At 40.4% G+C, this 20489-nt stretch overlaps 1 protein-coding gene across 7 annotated transcripts in view; it reads right to left on the reverse strand.

Moving 5' to 3' along the window:
- The window catches only part of RABGAP1L (RAB GTPase activating protein 1 like), a 248590-nt gene that overhangs the window by 83510 nt on the left and 144591 nt on the right, over nucleotides 1-20489 (reverse strand). For 6 of the 7 annotated variants that reach the window (XM_032118240.1, XM_032118234.1, XM_032118238.1 and 3 more), the window contains 4 exons: nucleotides 18032-18106; nucleotides 14531-14656; nucleotides 12980-13123; nucleotides 774-815 (listed from right to left, as the gene is read on the reverse strand). In XM_032118240.1, the coding sequence (XP_031974131.1) occupies nucleotides 774-815; nucleotides 12980-13123; nucleotides 14531-14656; nucleotides 18032-18106 (387 nt within the window). The remainder of the gene's footprint in view (nucleotides 1-773; nucleotides 816-12979; nucleotides 13124-14530; nucleotides 14657-18031; nucleotides 18107-20489) is intronic. The other variant, XM_032118239.1, reaches the window with a different exon arrangement.

Consider the following 20489-nt stretch of genomic DNA (forward strand, 5'->3'; position numbering starts at 1 on the left):
TTTAGAGGAAAACGACAAGGAAATCCCACTGGAGGACCAGCAACAGTCCAGTGGTTCTAGTCTGCATCCCCATTCTGGGGTGGTTGTGTTAGCAGTGACAGGTTATTCTACCCTGAGCTTCAGCCTAAGTTATTTCCTGGGAATATCACTGAACTCGGGGTGTCATCTCAAATTCCTTACTGTGTGCTTGCACGAGGGCTGGATTTGAACTAGAGCCAGCTGGTGGAGGCCAGGGCAGGTTAACTTTGAGCTCACCTTGCTGCAGCCAAAGGGCCAGGTTTAGTTGTCCAGATAATGCTGAGTCCAGGCCAGAGACAGAAGTTCCAGTATTAGAGAAGATTTCTATTCCTCTCTCAATGTCACAAATCCATTTGATACCAATCAATCTACGTTTTATACAAAAGAACCCACACACAAAATTGGTATGCTGTGAAATGAATCTGAATTGTTTTCTTAATAGTAACTGAGACATTTAAATCTTCAGACTGCACCCCTTGTTCCACAGGCTTTATGATATAATTAAGTTTAATAAAAACATCTATCATGAGTACAATTTTGAAGACACCTCTACCATAATGGATGTGTCTCCTTCATTCCCTACTACAGAAATCCCACTATTATTGGAACTATTATCTTATAATATATCCCAACAATTTATAACTATTTTATAATCATATCCCACTATTAGTCCTTTAGACATGATACATTAAGATAAAGAGTACGTCTATGTTTTAGTTTAATAAAACAAAATAAATTAAAAAAAAATAACTTACCTTTAAAAGAGCCAAAGCCACATGGAAGATTATGTTCATACCCTGAAAATAAGAGGGAAGAGACTTCAATCAGTCCCAGCATATGAACCTCTTTTCATACTTATCATTTGTGGCATCGAAATCCAATGCTGTAAGTCCCTAGGGAATGCTTCCCTTTTCCTGCCACACTTCCCAGGTGCTCATTAAAGCCTTGGGGCACATTTCCAAACTCCCATGCTGGGGGAGATGATGGCTCCTCGGGGCTTTGGGAGCCTCCAGTGAGTCAGGTGCTATGGATGTGACACGCTGTCTGTCCCCGCTGTTGTTTCAGTGCTTGTCAATGCTGGCTTTCACAAACAGTGCAGGATATTGCCATGAGCAGGGCATCAACAAAATGTAATAAATAGTCCAGGTGATAGGATTTTGGTCAAGTAAGCAAGTTTAGCTATGATTTATCATGCACAATCTTTCATACTCAAACTGTGAAATAAGCCCCAAATGTAACAAAGACAACCCCACAAGTACACAAGGCACCTTCTTTTACTGCATTTAGTCAAAAGTCAAAACTATTTCAAAGCTAAACAAGCTGCTAGCTGTATCCAGAGGCTGCTTGCTGGTTTGCAAAAGCTGGAAATACCAATGTAGAGAAATGCATTCAGTGAGAAATCAAAGGACAATACACATTTATTTGAAGATTAAAGAAAGTCTGCAGCCTACATATGTTGATAATTTAAGATTATAAATAGCTTTGTCTTCATCCAAATATGAAAAATACTACATCCAGTTCTCATTTGCTGTACCATGTACTTGGTGTTCAGACTGTTTTCCTCGGTTTTCCAAATCCTCTTGCCTTCTTTAATGGCATGATAAATCTTTCCTTACAATGGCTCCCAGAGCTGGTATCTAGAAATACCTCAACAGATTTGCACACAAGTAATGCTGCAATTATATTATATTGTTGTGGGATAACAGCAAGACTTTTGACAAGGCAACGTTCTCCAAGCAATTTCTGCTTCCTCAGTTGAGTGTTTTTCCAATCCTCTTCCTGAAAGCCTGAGACCGTGTTTCTATAAAAACTAGCTTTTATAAAAATGTGCTGAGACTTTACAGAAGCTTTCTTGGGAATAAACTGTATTTTTTACATCTATAGTATGGTGCCTTGAAGGGATGGTACCATTAATGAGCGCTGGAAATGCTGCAACATCAGACATAATGAATATTGCAACACTGAATTACTTTGCAGTTCACTGCATTATCATTGCGATAACAAACCGGTTTTTCCCACTAGAGGTCACAATTGCAGCAGGACTGAATCTTGCTTCATCACTAGAAACCCTTCTTCCAAACGGGAAAACAATTACTTCAAGTTATTTGGCTTTATGTACTTCTTTTAAATTTAGGAAAATTTAGAAAAATAGAAGTCTGGTTTTGACTTTCCTTCATGACACTGATAATGCCAGCAGTATTATAGATAACTCCAGCAGCAGTAAAGTAAGTTCACAGTACTTTCAGGCTTATTTTAAATATTCATCTGAAGTCCACAGTTAACTGCACACAGCCATGCCATTCACAACTTCTACTGTCTAGCAGAGAGGACTGACCTGAACATACGAGCTATAAATGAGAGAGGAGTATCTGCAAGCCATCACAAACACTGCATTTTATTCTTAGCAAACTGATCAGATTTTGTTATGAGGAAGAGTACTACTTCTAATAGCTGGACTACTGAGGAATTAATGTCCTGTGTATTTTCTGGCACAACCAAAAAGAAATGTGTACACCAGTTCTCATTTATTTTCTAAATATTTTTTTTTTCTGTCTGCCTGAAACAAACGCTGTTCCTGAATTCAGATGAATCAAACTCTCTCCTGGTACTCCTTTCATACCATCACTCTTCACATGGACAGCAACTGCAGCAGAAATAGGTTTCCACCTGCCTTGAGAATCCCCACCTCCTTTTTAAGCCCCACCAGGCAATGGGCAGCTCACAGACCTGCTCCTGTTATTTGAGGTAGCTTGTTCAAGGCTTAAGCACCCTAAAATCAGAACATGAAAGGACTTCAAACCTCCCTATCCAGCTGTCCTGAGCAGCATTCTGCTACTCTCAGCAACAGAAAAAGACCTGCACTCTCCCCTTTCCTCCCAGGCAGGGGCAAGTCCTGAATTGAAGCAGCGTTTTAGAGCTGAGGCATCAATTGCTGCAGTTTGGTGCTGACCAGGGAGGCCTGGGAGGGCCAATGCACCCCAAGAGCTCAGTGGACTGGAGATGCATGCTGCAGAGTTCAAAGCAGTGAAACATCCTACCCCATGTTTGAACAACACATTCAATAACCACTGATCTGCCTGCTGGAGTTATTTGTCCTAATTCATGCAACACTGTCCTTCCACAGACAAGTTTAATGATTATGATTATGAAAAAGAAGGCTCAGCTCATTTTCCCACAATCTCTTATTTAAAACCCTACTTAATTTACCACACAGTGATTTATAAGCTTCAGCTTAAACTTCTTCAGCTATGTAAGAAGAAAGACCGAAAATACCAAAGTGCACCAGACATATAAATTATAGGTAGCAATATCCCTCCAGCAATTTTATAATGGAAATATGGAAGTACATACAAATCATCGACAAGGGGGAAAGAGAAGGGAGCCCATATGAAACGAGCTTTTGATAATTACTTTTTAAAACCAAAGGTCATCTGTTTAACCAGGCATTTTGAAATAACTGCTGTGTGTCTTGGGTATGGTTTTTATCCCATATCCATTTGGTTTTTTGTTTCTGTTTTGTGTCCAGAATGGTCACTACCTCTTTTAAACCAAGACACTATAATATCATGCAGATCTCATCTTGAGGTTTAGAAGATTTGCATGTATGAAAGTTGTTCATAATTACCTTAACACCTTTTTAAATACAGAACAGTTAAGGGTAAAATTACACACTTATAAACGAGAACTTGTAAGAGCACAGGAATGGTGAGGGGCTCATCATCATGTCACATCACAGAATCAGGTGTTATTTAAGGACCCTCTTAAGCTTGTGTAGAGGCCTAGAGAAGGTTAAGAGAGCTCATGAAACTCAGGAGTTTTGGAGAAGGAACAAGCCCAACTCAAAGAAATGAATATGGTAATGTAAGGATCAGCAAAGGGAGAATGCTGGAATCTGTGCCATATCACAGCCTCCTTCCAGCTCCTGCTGCCACCCTGACCATCCTCTGCTTTATAGGCACACTCTGCTTTCCAGGAGCACTCACTCCAGAGGAAAGAGCATCATTTAGCAGAAGAGCCCTTCATACCTACTGGTACTGGGGTGAACACTCACCATCCAGGAAGTCCCCATTTAATTCATTAAGACTGTGCTTCATGGAAACATTGGCTTCTTTGGACTGTGTGTCAAAAACCTGTAATTTCCAGCCGTGACTGGAGGCAATGTTCTCACAGGCAGACCAGTGAAACTCTCTCTCATGAGACTGTAAAAATGAAAGTATACACGTGTACTGAAATTAAGACTGGCTGCAAGTAAATGGAAATCTTATGATGTTAACTCTGGTCTAGTGAGAGGTTTTCTCAGTTCCTTAACTCCTTCTGAAGCCAAGACTCCTTCTGCAGATAGAAGCCTCTTTGAGGAGTCCTCCCTTTGAGTCCCTCTGCACTCTGAAACAAGATGGCTTTTGAAAAGGCCTGAAAAGAAGGCTGGGAACAAAGAACAAACTGAGGCTGGTAAAGATGTGATTCTATGGGACCCAGTTTGCATTCAGTGAGATCTCTGTGACAGAAAGGGTGCCTGTGGCTTCCTGCTGAAGGGAGGAGGCAGATTTATTCATCTGACCCACCAAATCTGCCCAGAGGCTGGAAAAAAGGAAGTCAAGGGGCAGCAAACCAACACTTGCTACGAGCAAAATTCAAGAGCCAAGCACAGAGCTGAGTGAGGCCAAACAATTTAGTCCTCCAGATCTGGACAACATTTGCACTGCGGATGACTTTGGAATTTCTCTCCTGTTTTAAAGCTTCTGTTTAACGATAGAAGCCTCAGGAGAAGACAGGCTATATTCAATATTAGCATTTCTCCCTCTCCAACCCAGATCCTCTGACAGACCTTCCTCTGGTTACACAGCAATACCCTTGGCAGCATCTTCACCAACAAATGGAAGTGAATCTATTTTTTTTAAAAAAAGGACACTTAATTCATCCATGTCCTTATCTGTGGTTTTTTCCCCTACATATGCAGGACATGTAAAAGGAAACAGGGAAGATACTGATAAAATACTGTCTAAAGTTCAGCACCAGCTAAAAAGACAGATATGAAAGTCAGCTAAGCACCTCCTCAATGGCTGAGAAGTCTCAAGCCCATCATGACATGAACCTCTTCCAGCTTTCTAATAACTGCATTTTCCTTTCTTTAAAGGGAGATGAGCTATTCAACTGCAGTTAACTTGACATTGTTTCATAATTCCAAAGTGTCTCATAATTATGTGTTCAGTTGCACAGTCTTTCAAAGGAGCTGCAGAGGGTAATTGGGGTTACAGACTCTAAAGGAGAATTAAAATTCTAGTTATGTTTTGGATGGGTTCCAGCAAAGCAATTACTTGGCAACTCTAATATGTTGAGAACACACAATAAACTTGAGGAATGTCACAAATGTCTTTGTTTGGTTGACAACATGAATATATGGTCTGAAGCTCAAACTTCCCCTGGTAAGCAGAGCAGCCTTGGAACACACTCTGCAGGGGCATGCACGTTAATTAACATCTTTTAGGCAGAGTTTGTGTAGCTCGTGCATTTATTCTAGTTCAATGACAGGATGACTAAAGGAAAAAAAGGTTAAAACTCTTGTTCAAATAAGGCACAACACAAATTAGCAGGCTTGTGTAAACAACAGATACAGCTTTCTTACTAAAGGAAAACATCAAACAAAAAACACATTATGAAGAGATCTGACTGCTAACGTATGAGCACAGTCGAGTTCTCAGCCTGGGCTTCCCCCAGTGACTCCACATCCATTGTACAATAACTCACACCAGGAATGCTACAACACAGCAAAGACAAAACCACAGAAATCTCCTTCCTGATCCTATGATTCCATGAAAAGTACACAAACCCAATTAAAAGCAGCTGATTGAATTATGAGAGAGGCAGGTGCCAGGGAGATGGCAAAAACCCCGCCAGGGGATTCTGTATTGATTTGTGTCACTTTTCTGTATTTTGCAGCATGAAACAGCACACAATGAATACCAGGCAACCACGAAGCTGTATTAGTATGATTTCAGATGAAATTTTGTTTGGTTGGTTGCTTTTAGTAGAAATAAATGGGATTTAGGCATGAATATTTACATGTTTTGGGTGGTTTTAATGCCATTTGCTGCTGAGACGTTGCTATAACTGAATGAAGGTAGAGGCTGCTGTGAGATTAACATTTTTTTCCCTCCACCTTCTGTGACTGTTTGCAAAGAATAAAAAATACAGCCACAGAATTTTAAGTCTTTTCCACGTATCAGACTGCTCCCTTGCATGTGGTATTTCTGCAGTGGCACATTCCTAATTCATCAGCAAGTGGTTATGGGCTAGCAGCATTAACATTACTACACTAACATTACTTTTCTTGTTTGCAGAGCTTTCAATTGCTGTGGTTTTAGACATTTCTGTCCCTTTTTCCAAAACTGATTAATACAGGGACAAAGAAAGGGGCCTGAATCGACACTAGACACCAAGGGCCTTATCACATACAAGGAGAGAAAAAGAAGGCCTCGTATCTCTTTAGGTAAGACAGGTCCTCTGGTATGGAAACAGGGAATGGCTGTTAGATGTGCTCAGAGGAGAAGGAATCTTCCAGATCCCGGTTCGCATGAGAGGAGACGAGGTGAGTGGATCAGAACATCTCTTGACAGAGAGCTGTGCCTTGTTCCCCCTCTACCTGTGCTCACACACCACAAAGAAAAACACATGCCCACCCTAAAATCAGCATCTACCCCCCTGCACTCCGCCTGATCTTCTTCCCAGTGTTTATTCCCCATCCTCGCCCTTTCCCTGCCACGACACAGCTCTGGCCCTCGTCTCTCTGAGCCCTGACATGCTCTTCCCTTTCCAACAGTGAGTCAAATGCAAAGTTCACATTTTGATTTTACATATTCAGAAAATTCGTAACAGCCTCAGATTCTGAGCACAAAGCAACGGAAAGGGTTTTGGCACGGGCAGACTGCAATACCCTCTTCTTTAAAAACGTTTCCCAAATTAGCTCAGCTTCCTGGATTTGTTCGCGGAATATCACTTTCCCATTTGTGATACTTTCCTTCAGTTATTTCTAAAGTGTTTTTGAAGCCTGCCAAGACTGTTTAGGATATGCTGCTATTCCAATACAGCAGATGGCACTAGTGTAAAGTAAGCATTATGGAAATTTACTGTATTCCTAGAAAAAACAACCAAGTGAACATCAACTAGCAGGTGGCTAAAATATTTCATGAGCGACGGGGAAAGTAATTCAGAGACATAGTGTGAACATGGAATTAGATGTGTCACCCCTCTAAGGCCCAAACTGGGTCATTCAAACCAGGCACTCATCTTTGGTACCTTTTTCACCTAGAGCTTGGAACATTTTCTGAAACAGAAGCAGCCTTAGCATTTAGGACCACAAAATTTATCAACATCACCCAAAAGGTACCTTCTGTTCTCGTAAGTTATCTTGGATTGCAGACTGTTGTGAGACTGTATTTCCTTTGCTCATGCTGAGCATTTATCATTGGCTTTGTTATTTTGGGGATAAACAAGCAGCAGCCACAACTGGAAGATACATAAATTATGGATGCTCACAGGAACAGCTGGATAACCCTGAGTAAAGGGTTATGCTAAACCCTGTGGCTCTCCTAGAACCTCTCAGATGTTCTCTATCAAAACACTCTTCTCCTTGGGCCAAGCCTGAATTATTATAAGTTCTGTTAGAACGTTCTGTGTCCCTGGTCCCCAAGGCAATACAGAACATGGTATTACACACCTCCAGTACTTCTGCTGTTGATTGAATTTTATATGCAACCACCTTATACTACTAACAACCTTCACTTTGAAAAGAACTTAGAACTGTTTATCATTATAATCTGAATGTTGTAAGCACACACATGCAAAAGCTTTAAGAAGTTCCTCATGCAGCAAACACACAATCAAATCCAACACCCTTCTTTCTTTCTTTTCACTTTAATTTCTGTTCTAGTGCTGAGAAGCCCCCACAGTAGATTACAGCTCTAGTCATCAGATGAATTAGGCTAAAATTACTTTTCCTGTGGTTTTAAATAACTCATCTCACTACATAAAAACCAAACATCCAGGTCTAGCAAACCTGATCTTATCTCCATTGCAGACCTCCCACTTCTGCAACAAAAAAGATGATGATGGCTGACATATCACCAGATGCTTGAATGCAGCAAACCAGCATTACCACTGGACATCCACATTCAAATTCTAGTCATCCATCTGGAGTCTGAGAAAACCTATTCTCCTTCTTCTTTAATTAATTAAAAGCTAATTATAGCAGTCTGGGAAAGAAATCCTTTCCAGTCTCTTTATATGAAACAGCAGATAAGGACTTCAGCAGGACTCAGCTCTCCAGCAGGCCTGATGCAAAGGGATTGGGCAGAAGGAAAGACAGTCCAAATGCCAAAATCTATTTGCCTGTATTCCTAAAAGGAAAAACAAACACAGGCCTCCTGGCCTTTTCCAGTGACCTTGCATGACATTGACTTTGCTTTGGTAAATAGTACCAGGGTAACACAGACAGCTCCAGCACAGATCGATGCCTACTTAGAATTTAAGCCCAGCTTTTAATATGCTGTTACTGTATGAGATTTTATTTCTAGCAAGTCCATTCTGCTGTTTTGTAAGATTCCTTAAAATATTCATAACTGGAAGGGTTAACAAATGTTGACAACACGGCAATAACAAGTAATTCCAAAAAGTTCCATCTTTCTTTCCCTATAGGTCTACAAAAGATAAACAACTGTGCACAATCCTTTATTTAATTCACATTTCATCTCAGCGCAGATTTACAGAGGAAGTGGGCTTGTTCTTGACTCAATTCCTGAGGAAGTTTAATAAATTGAAATGTTAATCTGTTCTTTCTCAACTCTGTTGAAGGCATCACAGAAGTATCTGACAGTGACAGATAAAAAATAGCAAGCTATTATGGTCCCTCCTCCTCAGTCAGCACCAGCACCATGCCGGCCAGCCCTGAGCGGTACCATACGGCGTTTCCTGGCACATCCATCCTCAGCAAGACACACACAAGACAGAAATCAACTCTTCAGCGTCAATACTTGTAATTCTGCTATGATTTTCAGTGTTTCATCAGGAAGGAGTGCTCCCAATAGCCGTATCTCCACAGTGTGCTGCCACATTTTAACTATCAGTAAGTGTTCACTTACCAGCACCACCTTGCTCACATTTTAAAAGATTGTTGAAGTCACCTATCAGCCTTCATGATAACAAACAGTTTCTCAAAATCTATTATAAAAAATATTTACATAATATCCTGAAAGCAACAGTTGATATATAAAGGAGTGATGGTATCCCAGCTTTCAATTCCCCCTTCTTGCACTGTGCTGTGTGGTCCTGTGAAAGGCACCTTCCCTTCTTTGCTATCAGCTACATCAGAAAACATTAAATAATTTCATACTCAAAACTGATAATCATATGCATCCCTTTATATCCAGCCATGATCACAGAATGGCAGCTTAGTAGCCAAACTGTTAGCTTAGTAGTCAAATTACATAGTCAAAGGATGTATTATGGCACTAAAATAAACAATGGTCTGTGCCAGCCCAGAAAGGGCAGCGTGCAGGAGAGGTTTTTGCATATTCCCTGGAAGGACAGAAGTACCATCCTTAACTATTTTATGTCCCCCAAAATTGCACAAAAAATAGCCAGGTTAACTTAAAATGGAGGTTCCCCATAGTGTTTCAAAATTCTCAGCTAGTAATGGAATGACAGCTTGAGCTCTGCACCTCCTTTAGTTCTGGCAGCACTGTACAGATCATGAAAGGGTAAAGAATTTTCTTTTCATGACAATTGTAAAAACCCTTCAGACTATCTGCCAACTGGTTTGGGTTGTTTTTCCTCTTCTAAATGCCTACTGAAGGTCATTTATTTAGTGTTTTTAAAACAAATATTTTAATTTAAAATGGAATATTTTAGAATGCAAAATGAAGTGAAATGTCAACTGTTTGATATTCTGTAGCACAGCCGAGGTGCAGCTGTTGCACTGGGGACAGCTCTGAGTGACAAGAGCTTTACCTAGATGAATTGCTATTTCTGAGCATGACTTTAAATAAATAATTTAAAATAGAACAAAAAGAGACAGCAAAACAGAGCAGGCTTGCAAAGTGTTCAATAACATCATGTCATATTGATAGATAAGACTGACAAGTCCAAATACAACTCTGCGTTTCATCAACAAAAATGTTCCTCAATGCAAACAGAAATAGCAAAGGGGAAAAGACAAATGAAACAGCTGCAACAGGCAGCTAAAAGGAACCTTGTGGAAAGATCTCCAGGATCCAACTCACACAGTTTGCTGTAATCACATTAAAACTTCCACCTGGATCAATAGGGTTGTGTTTCTATTACAAGCAGCTGCGCCTTACAGTATGTACCACAGCACTGGGGTGGTGTACCTGCCTGGAAGGCCAAAATTCTCTTCAAGCTTCTGTCACAGGGAAGACAAAGGATTCCAAAATATTTCTTTTCTACATGAGGATGGGTGACAGATTCTGCCTCAGCACTACTCAGGCAATATTCTTAGACCACTGAAATTTAAGTATTTTGGAGGGTTTGATTACATCTTCAGTAGCCTGGTGACAACTTAAAAAATAAACAAAAAATAAAGATGCTAAGAAGACAACAGAATGAAATAACTCAGTCACACAGAAGCCACGGCAAATCCCAAAACTGTGGGAGTTTACATAAAACTGCTCTGGAGCAATATTTCATGTGAGAATGATGAGAAGACCTTGACTGTAGTGACACTCACTTTGATGGGATTCTAAAAATTCCTCCATAAAATTTAATTCCCATCATAACTTTTAGCTCCTTGTTCATAGCTCTGCTTCTGCCCAGGAGCTCCACCCCCAGCTTGTGCCACTGTTCCACTCTGCATGGAAGGGAAGGAAATGTGCCTCCCTGGGTAGCTGTGAAACTGCAGGACTTCCAACAGGTATTTTTCCTCTCTGGATTGAAAGCTGAGTATCTGTAAGGACCAATTGCACTCTTCCAGCCACAATCGAAGATGAAAAACCCAAGCCAATACAAAAACTTTTGCTTGACATGGAATCACTGAACGGTTGGGGTTGGAAGGGACCTCTAAGGATCAGCTATTCCAAGACACAAATTGTTCACCTGTAATTCAAATATTTTCAAGGGGACCAGAGAGGCTCCCTTGAAATTGTTAGCTGGCAGGATGCATTCAGCAATGGCTTTAAATGGTTTTCTGCCCCTTACTTTTTCTTCCCTGAAAGAGTTGCATAGAATGTGAACATTTTGTAATGACAAACGGGACAGGGATGTGGAGAAAGCACAAGTCAGAAACTTGAAGGGTATTTAAAATTCATCTGTATCTATGAAAAATTAAGGAGAAGGCTGGAAGCTTGTTTTTAAAAACTTAAGACAGTTCACTTCAAAGGCTTCTTGCTTTTCTGGGGATTTTTTCTGCAGAATATGTTTCAGTGTTAGCAGCTGCCACTGGTTTTTCTCCTTCCAGTTGCCAGAATTATCAGCAGGCTGGTTGTTCAGAGATAAAGTAAGGAACAATTTAATGCAGAAAAAATGATGTTTTGATTTCCCCCGTAACTCCTTCCAGAGGCTGACTGGACACACAGCTTCAGTCCTCTGTCAAGGAACGGCTTCTTCCAGGTTCTGCCTTTGGCCACACACCTTCAGAACTGACTTGCTGTCTACAATTTTCATTTTCATATGACTTTAATCTATGCCCTTCCCACAAATTCTCAGAACTGCCTGTTACTTGTGAGTGGTTGAATCTTAGGAGCACTTTTCTGATAGCCTACACTGGTGCCTCAGGACGTTGTCTCCACACTGCCCCAGTGTTTCTCAAGATGCCTGTGGGTATCTTTTCACTTGAAATACATTTTCTCACTCCTTCTGGTTTATTTTTACCTGTAGTAAAAGCGGCTCCTTTAGCTGTGTGTGATTACCCTCCACAAACACTAACAAGTTTCCCTTTCCCTAGCATGTTCTAATGCTACACTCGCTCACTTTCTCCTTGGATTTCACCTTGGATTCTCCTTGGATTTCACTTTCTTTCCCACTGTAATTGCTTCAGACACGCTGAGATAAACACTGCCAATACTACCTTGCCTTGTTTTGACAAATGAGCTCCAATATGCAGAATAAGAAATAGTCTGACCAGGACTGAATCCTACCAAAGCACGTGCAGCAAGCCTGAAGATTCTCAGAGAAAATACTTCACAATAAAAATGAACAAAATGAACTAGAGTCAACAGCGTTTCATGAAGCCTTCACCATTTAAAATTATCAAATATTTTATCTATCTCTTTCTTTTCATGTTTGTGACCCCCTGAAATTGGAGAGGAAATCAGTGACACGTTTAAAAGCAGGTGCAATGCCACAGATGCTCTGACTTCCCACTTACCAAAGGAAGGACTGGTATTTTACCAAAATAAATATCCTAGATTATCAACCTATTCTGACTGGCTTTTCAGAGGAAGTGTAGATATATCTACAGTACACACACACAGCGTTTTGTACCTGGAGCAGTAGTTGGAATAGCAGGGAAAAAACAAAAGGAAGGAGTTTCATTCAGTTGTGTGTTTGGCCCTTCTCACTCTTTGTTTAATATCAGGCCACCAAAGCAACATCTTTAGTCAATGCCACCATTTCTGCCTGTGGGTACTCTGAATCAGACCATCTGGAGAGCTTTCCTTGCTAGGTGTCTTCAAGAAATTACAATTCCTAACTTTGAATAATCATTCAACAAATTAAATGAAAAACAGACGTGCATCCGATAGTCTTAATGAGACCCCTCAGGAAAAAACGAGGCAATCCACAGCTCCAATTTGAAAACCAAACCAGTGCTTCACTGAACATCTTCTCTTCAATATAACCATGGTTTCTACAGAACTTAGTTACACCCATTTTACAATTAAGCAGTAAAGGACTTCAGCAAGAAGAAACACTGATGGAGTGGAGGAAGGGCTTTCTGATTTAATACTTTTTTTACCTCACAAAGTAGTAAATCAATGATGTGGAAGACCATGCAGAGTGGAAACTTGGCAGTAAAAAGAGTGAGGAACCACTGGGATGCATACATATGAGCTTCCAAATTGAGGTCTGAGAAATGGCTGTGCAAGTCTGGTAACTGCTCCTGGAATAAAGAGAAAATATAAATGTTTCAGTATTACTCATTAATCTGAGTTCTCCATCCATATTTCCAGTAAGGACCAGGGTTGCTAAATACCAAAAAACACAACAAAGTGAAAGCCTGGCTTCTTTCAAGCAATGAAAATGTTTCTTGATAAATTTCAGTGCCCATGGTTACAGTTTTTAGTAAGATATCCACAGTGGATTCTATCACAGTATCCAAGAACATACTGAGATTAGACTGAGAAATTACAAAATCTTCAACAGTCGAAAGGCAGAGCAGTTGTAAAATCTCTGTCATGGTGTGTATTTTTAAGTTATTCCTTTGCTGTGTCTTGCTAGAAATGCTTCTGCCACAAAAAACAACGGCTACTGGAACCAGATCACCTCGCAGAGCTTGAAAGCAACAGAGCACACAACTCCATCAGACCATTTCTCTAACTAGGAGCACATACAAGCAACACAAAATAAGCACTGAAAATCCTCCTGAACAGTGATGATACGGTCATTTAATAAAGTATCTTTGTTAAGAGTGTATTTGTTAATAAAATCTGGTTTGTTTGTTAACAAAACTCTTTGGGAACATATGTAAATACTGAGAAGACCATATGCTGAAGTATCACATTAACTAGCAAGCAATTCTACTCCATCGAGTATGAAATATGCACAATTTGACATCTGAAAAAATACCACTAAATTAACAACAGTCTGGTTTGTTTGGTTTCAGTACATCCCACAGAGATACCTATGGTCATCTGTGAGAACTGACTTCAGCAACCAGCTTTTCCCTGTGCCAGCGGAAGGGCAGGCCTTAATGAACTGTCAGTAACTCCTTATTAGTCAGAACAACAATGTATAAAATTTGCAGCCATTCAGCTCTGCCAAACTGCTCGATGAAATAATTCCACCTGAAAAAAGAGCAGAGGTTTGGAAGAGACAGTAAAACCTGCCCAATGATCCACACTTGATTGGTATTTCATAAGCATCAGGATGTCCTGATTCGCCTGACCTCTTAACATCAACATAATTCATGGAAAGTAGGACACTGATGGAGGCAGTCTGAAGGATACACTGGTCTCAACAGCACAGAGACATTCTCTCTAAACAACATCAGAAACAGAAAGACAGAGAGCAAGCAAACGGGGGGGGGGGAAATCAAATACCTGCTCTGCTTGGATACAAACATTAGCAGCAAGAGTGGTATATCAAAGAGAAAAGAAACTAGAAACAAATCTGATTCAGGATGTTTGAATTCAGCTATTCAACTTCCCTGCTTTGCTTTACCCCACTTCTAAAAGGAGAGGGGTTTTAGTGTCCAATAGCTTTTGGAAGCAAAGCATTAATCTCTTCTTCATGCCAGTATTTCCATTTACGAAATAAATCGAAGGAGAAGTTGTTACTTTGGCCCCACCTGCATTAACTTCTCCAGCTGGAAAAATTTGCAATGGAGATCTTCAAAGTTATTTCTGTAGAGGTCCCTCAAGCCATAGTCGTACATTATTTTCACAAATACACAGAATGCCTGCTCCTCTGGCATCTGTTTGGAAAAATACACAAAAATAAGGTTAATAATGGAGCTAGGGCTGGGCATGCCTTACACAGACACACACACTTAAACACCTTATGCACACTGCATTCAGAACCAGGGATGTGTTAAAATTTTCAGCCAAGTACTATGAATGCTGAATTAACCAACTAAAATCTCAAGGGGACTATTCTCCTTGATGAGCACCTGGATTTGGCTCTGTAAGGCCTTCTTTGAAGAAAATGTGGGGTCATATCACAGGTTCATGTACGTCTACATCCCAGCAGCACAACTGTCAGCAGCATTCTTTCTGTCAAATAGGTATGAGAACAACCAGTGCACAACCCTCAGGCATATAAAAGCAATTTAAAAACAAAAAAAGAAGGAAAATAAAATAAAAAGGCAACAACTCATGACAGTGATGTGTACTGTGGTTAAATGGGAAAAATTCAGGAGAAATAAGGTACAACCAACCCCTAGCGAGAACAATGCTTATCCACTTTCATTCAAACCCCAGGGCATCAAACTCTGAAGTCAGGTTTCCCACAATCCCATCTATTCACATGCTGACTTTTTTGGAATCCCTACATCCATAATCTGTATTTCATTCTCACCAAAATGTCTCATCCATCAGTGGTTTGGAAGGTGGCACTCACATGAGCTGTTTGAGCCACTCTACGCTTGTATTTGTTGGCTTGAGCCCACTGAATGCTGAATTGGTGGGAAGCCCCGTGTCACAAAACCTCCACATCACCTTCCCAACTTCCCCTTGCCTTCAGGTAGCACAAAAATGACAGGCACAAACAGAACCCAAATCAACCTTTCAATCCCACTAAAAATGTGCTTTCTTTTGGAAGCACCAGATTGTAACAAATTAAAACAATTACTGACAATCAAGAACACCTCTCCACCTTCAAGTGCATTCACTCATTTGGCCTACTGCCAACTCCTTATCACATATCAGCTACAGATAAAAGCTCAGTATTTTCTTCAAGAGAATTTTAGGCTCTTCATATTTCCCTTCAGGGTTTCATCTTTTATGCTCAGCCCATAATTCGGCCCTGTCTCCAGGGCCACGGGCAGACAGCTTCGTTTTCATTTTCAGACATCAAAAAGCAAAGGAACTAGTTAGCACAAAGGGTTGCCAGGCTGGCTGATGGCTGTCAGTCTGGGCTTCATTTACCCAAGACAAATCCTTAGGAATTTCAAAGCTCTTAATCACAATTTCATCTGGATGGAACGCTCCCCACTGACAGCACAGAAAAGCTGCAAACAAAGTAAAGGGAAGAAATAATTTTATCCTCACCAAAAGGCTTGAATCTGCTCTGTAAGACAATGAATGCAAATTTCAGGGGTTTTGGTAAAAACCAATTATTTCTAATGAAACAGCAGGTACTCATGCACAGGCACATCCACCCTACGTGCTCAGTCAGATGCTCGTGCATTGACAACTGTCCCTGCCCCAAGACAGGGAGATGGAACAGAGGTCAGGACTGGGCCAAAGAGCTCCCCAAGTCCTTGCTCTCAGTGAATAGAGGCTCTCTGATATTACCAATCCCAAGGATTCAAAATCATACATCGAATTTTCATTTATTTTTTTTATTTAAGCAGAACACAAATTTTGGGCATTGCCATCCTGATTTTTAGTATTTAGATATTTGCCCTTTGCTGTCTTTTCTTTGAAATCACAAAAAGCCAGAAATTTGTAATTTTTTTAAGTGAAATTTTATGTGTTGTTTTTCCCCACAGACAAGGGCTCTGAAAAACAGACATGAAAAAAAAGTCAAATACTGGGAGACCTAGAGTACAATTATTAGAGTTGGCAACACTGCTCCCCTGTGATTAGAAGTTACCTGCATACCCTTGATGGGAATTTCATCAAAGAACCAAAACCACAAAAACAGAGGATGGAGGTTCAGGCTACCCAACCATCCCTGAAACCTATCCACATGGAAGAGAAAGCATAACCTGTCCCAGAAAAAAAGGAAAAGGAAAGGGTCTAGAAATCCATGCAAAGACAGAAAAGCACTCACAGCCTACAGATTGTTTGGAGAATTTGAGAAAAACAAGAGTGTGAGGACATCCTAGGAAGCTCCCAAATTACAGTTGTGCTCATTGAGACTGCTTCACTCCCCCCTTCTCTGAGCATTTCACTTTAATATCCTATGATGAAACCAAATGTTATAAAGGACATATTAAAATGAGTGTAACTTCCATTTAGTGTTCCCTGTGTACAGGGCAATTTCTTCCAGCTCCAGAAACAGCAGAAACAGAGTTGATTCTCTGTAGTAATGACAGCACAGAACAAAGGCAGAGGAGCTGAAGTAGTAGTCAAATGTTAAGAATGTGACACCCACCCTTTTCTAAACACCTCTGGTATTGAAAATGGCTTATTTTTCCAGTGAACTTCAAAATCCTGCTTTGGGTAAAAAATTGATTGTAAAATTACTGTTAGATAAGCTATCTTACAGAGTATGTTAGACTGCAATAATGGGACTAATACAGGTTTATTCTTTAAAGATCTAAAGCTTCTCTGCAACACTGTCATCTGTATCATGTTTCTCAAGATTTCAAGGAGTCACAGCTCTCACTAGGAATTACGACTTAAACTAATCTGAATTTGAGTTCCAAATACCTTAGGAAGAGTGTGTATAACATACACACCACCAGCAGCTGTCTCAAACCCACACTTCAAAAGGTATTTCAATCCTGATTGATAATTTACTAATTAAAACCTGAGAGAAAAAGCAGGCAAGAGCCTGAGTAAGAACTGTGGTTGAGCTTTGGGGTGGCTTATTCAGATAGACTTTATCTCAATAAATATGCTGCTTTTCCACTGAGACATCACACGTAAAGCATCTTACACCTATAAAAATCGTGTATTTATTTATCTATCTGGACATATACCCAGATCAAAGCTGGTGCAGTTTCTGATTAGAGGCTAAAATATCAAGGTTAAAAATCAGCTTGCCCTCAGAAGATACTATAAAATGTCCCCAAGAGAAAAAGTCTCCCAAAAAATTAGTGAGACTACTTGCTTTGATGAGCTGCTCTGAGAATGTCTCCTGGAGTTAAATTCCCCATGAGCACACAGGGAGCTCACTTAGGTGACAACTAAATAAAAAGTAAATATTAATATGCAACAAACTGATTTCAGCTTTTGACACAGAAGTACTTGGGAATTTAATAGATTTCTCCCAGATAAAGAAAATCTACATTCATGAAGACAGAAGCCATTAATGTCTACGGCCAAAAAGCAACAAGAGGAAAACTATACAGGCAAGTAAATAACAGTAAATATCTGTCAAACAGCATGGCTGCAGCACTGCTGATTTTCCAGCTGCGTTGGTTTCAAATACCAAAGCTTTCATTTTGCAATTAACTCACATGAAGCAGAAGCACAGCTGCAAGGAAGGACTGTCCCTGGCAATAGCCAATGTCTTCATCGTAGACAGAATAGGCCTAGAAAAAAGAGAAGTCAAACTGTATTTAAAATGCATACAGGCATTACCAAAGTGTGCTCTCATCAATGGGCTATTCAGGATCCTTCCTTCCAGGATCTGAAGGGGCCTACAAGGAAGTCGAAGAGATACATTCCATCAGGAACTGGAGGGACAGGACACAGGGAATGGCTTCCCAGTGCCAGAGGGCAGGGCTGGATGGGATACTGGGATGAAATTCCTCCCTGGGAGGGTGGGGAGGCCCTGGCACAGGGTGCCCAGAGAAGCTGTGGCTGCCCCTGGATCCCTGGAAGTGTCCAAGGCAGGGCTGGACGGGCTTGGAGCCACCTGGGGTAGTGGAAGCGGTCCCTGCCCATGGCAGGGGGTGGGATGGGATGAACTTTAAGGTCCCTTCCAACCCAAGCCATTCCATGATTCTCTACGTAACACTACTCCGGCTAAGGGGGTAAAACTGTAACCACTCTCGTGCTTTCAGGGCTTTTCGAAAAGCACCCCCAGGTCACTCTCAACCCTCCACAGATGCTGTAGTTGTAAATTATTATTTTTATTTTTCAATCAGCATGGAAAAAGTTGGATGCAATTTCGCTTCACTTAAATCAAGGATAATTCTGCTCAGGTGAATAATGATAGAACTTCACCAATGTAACATGAAAACCAGGGAAGTTTGTGCTGTGGGGAGAATGAATGTTTGTTTTTGGAAAAACAAGTTCTGACATTATGGAAGTAGAGGACTGAAGGTTAAAAAAACTGCTGAGAGCTACTCTAACCCGAAGATTTCATCAGAAACAGTTTTCCCATGCCCTTGTTATGCTGAAGAATGAACAAGACTCATTTTCCTATGGTATGACAGACATGCTTTTTCTTACTCCTAAAAAATCCCCAAACTAAAATAACTAGCCTTTCCTTCCCCTTTACTTTCCCGAGATGAGAAGACAGATACTGTTTTTAAAGAGGTGTCAGAGGATGTTAAGAATTTGAGGAAACCTGAGGAAGTCTAAGCAGCAGGACTGACATCAGAGGAGAGATATCCTGAGATAAGTGAGGTACTAAGGTTACAGCCAGGGAGAACCAAAGCAAAGGGCAGAGCCAGGGGGACGAAGGAGCCACAAGGACCCGAAGATCCACTTTGCCCAGAACACCACACGTACTCACAGCTCAAAGTAACAAATAAATAAATAAACATGGGAATAAGCATGGTCAGGGGTCCCAGGGAGCCAAACCCACCCACACTGGGGCTGTTCCATGGTATTCCAAAGGTGGATATGCTGCCTCTCCAAAAGGTAATAACTGCAACTCAAAAAATGTGCCTCTTTTCCAGCCAACAGTGTGAACAACAATGCAAATTAATTCTGCAGAAATGCTGAAATGAAGAACAAACCACAGTGAGAGTCTTTAAATCACCTTACTTTTTCATTGTGATGGGGAGAATGTAGTATTAGTGAGGAATTCTGAAATGACTCTGGAAGACAGGATTTCTGTGAGTACAGCATGAGTATTCCGCTAAAGGTCACTGTTTCAGAACAATTCAGCCCTACATTTCCTTTGGGAAAAGCTGACCTGGGACTTGCAGCTCTTTGCCCTTTGTCTGTACTGCTCACCACTCTTTTGAAAGCTGTTAGATGGGATTAGTTAGGAGCTGCGTGAAAATAATCCCAGCCCATTGCTCAGTTTCAATGGACAAGAATTCACAGAAAGTCACAGAAATCACTGAAAACTGTTTAATGAAGCACTGCAATCTGCTTGCCAGTTTAGAACAGCTCTAGTCACAAAAATCAAATATAAAAGCTAACCTGAGAAGTGTACAATGGCAGATACAAAATTCAACTGGAAAAGAAAGGATGCTCTCTATAAAATAGTTAATTAGCTGCTAAGCACTAAATTAACAGAAGTTACTTTAAATGCTTAAATTAATATTTTCTATGACTAACTAGAAACATCCACTGGTTAATCACCATCATGAATCTATCTCTTTGTTCCCCAGATCTATCAGTTTATAGATGCCTAATACCTTGTCTCTGAAGCTTTCCTAAATGCTGTATTACTCCTGGTTTTGATGAGCCAGCTCTGCTTAGAAACAGATGTGCAGAATTACAAATGAGAAATCTGATCTAGGATTTCTTCACACTATATAAAAAACACTTCTAATTTACTTTAAAAAAAATCTACGCTGAAAAATGAACATCAAATTACCAGTGCCTGGGGGTTCTCTGTTGTGAGAAGCATTACAGTGAATAATTTGCTGAAAATAGCAATTAAAAAAAAAAAAAAATTGAGAAACCAACACACTGGAGAAAACAAATGGCTTCCAAATTCATAGATTGAAAAGTACAGGAAGTTGTAAGAAATAAAACCACGCTTCTTTTGAGATTCTGAAAGAAGTTGAA

The sequence above is a fragment of the Corvus moneduloides genome, chromosome 9 (assembly GCF_009650955.1).
Source record: "Corvus moneduloides isolate bCorMon1 chromosome 9, bCorMon1.pri, whole genome shotgun sequence".
Classification (NCBI taxonomy): Eukaryota; Metazoa; Chordata; class Aves; order Passeriformes; family Corvidae; genus Corvus; species Corvus moneduloides.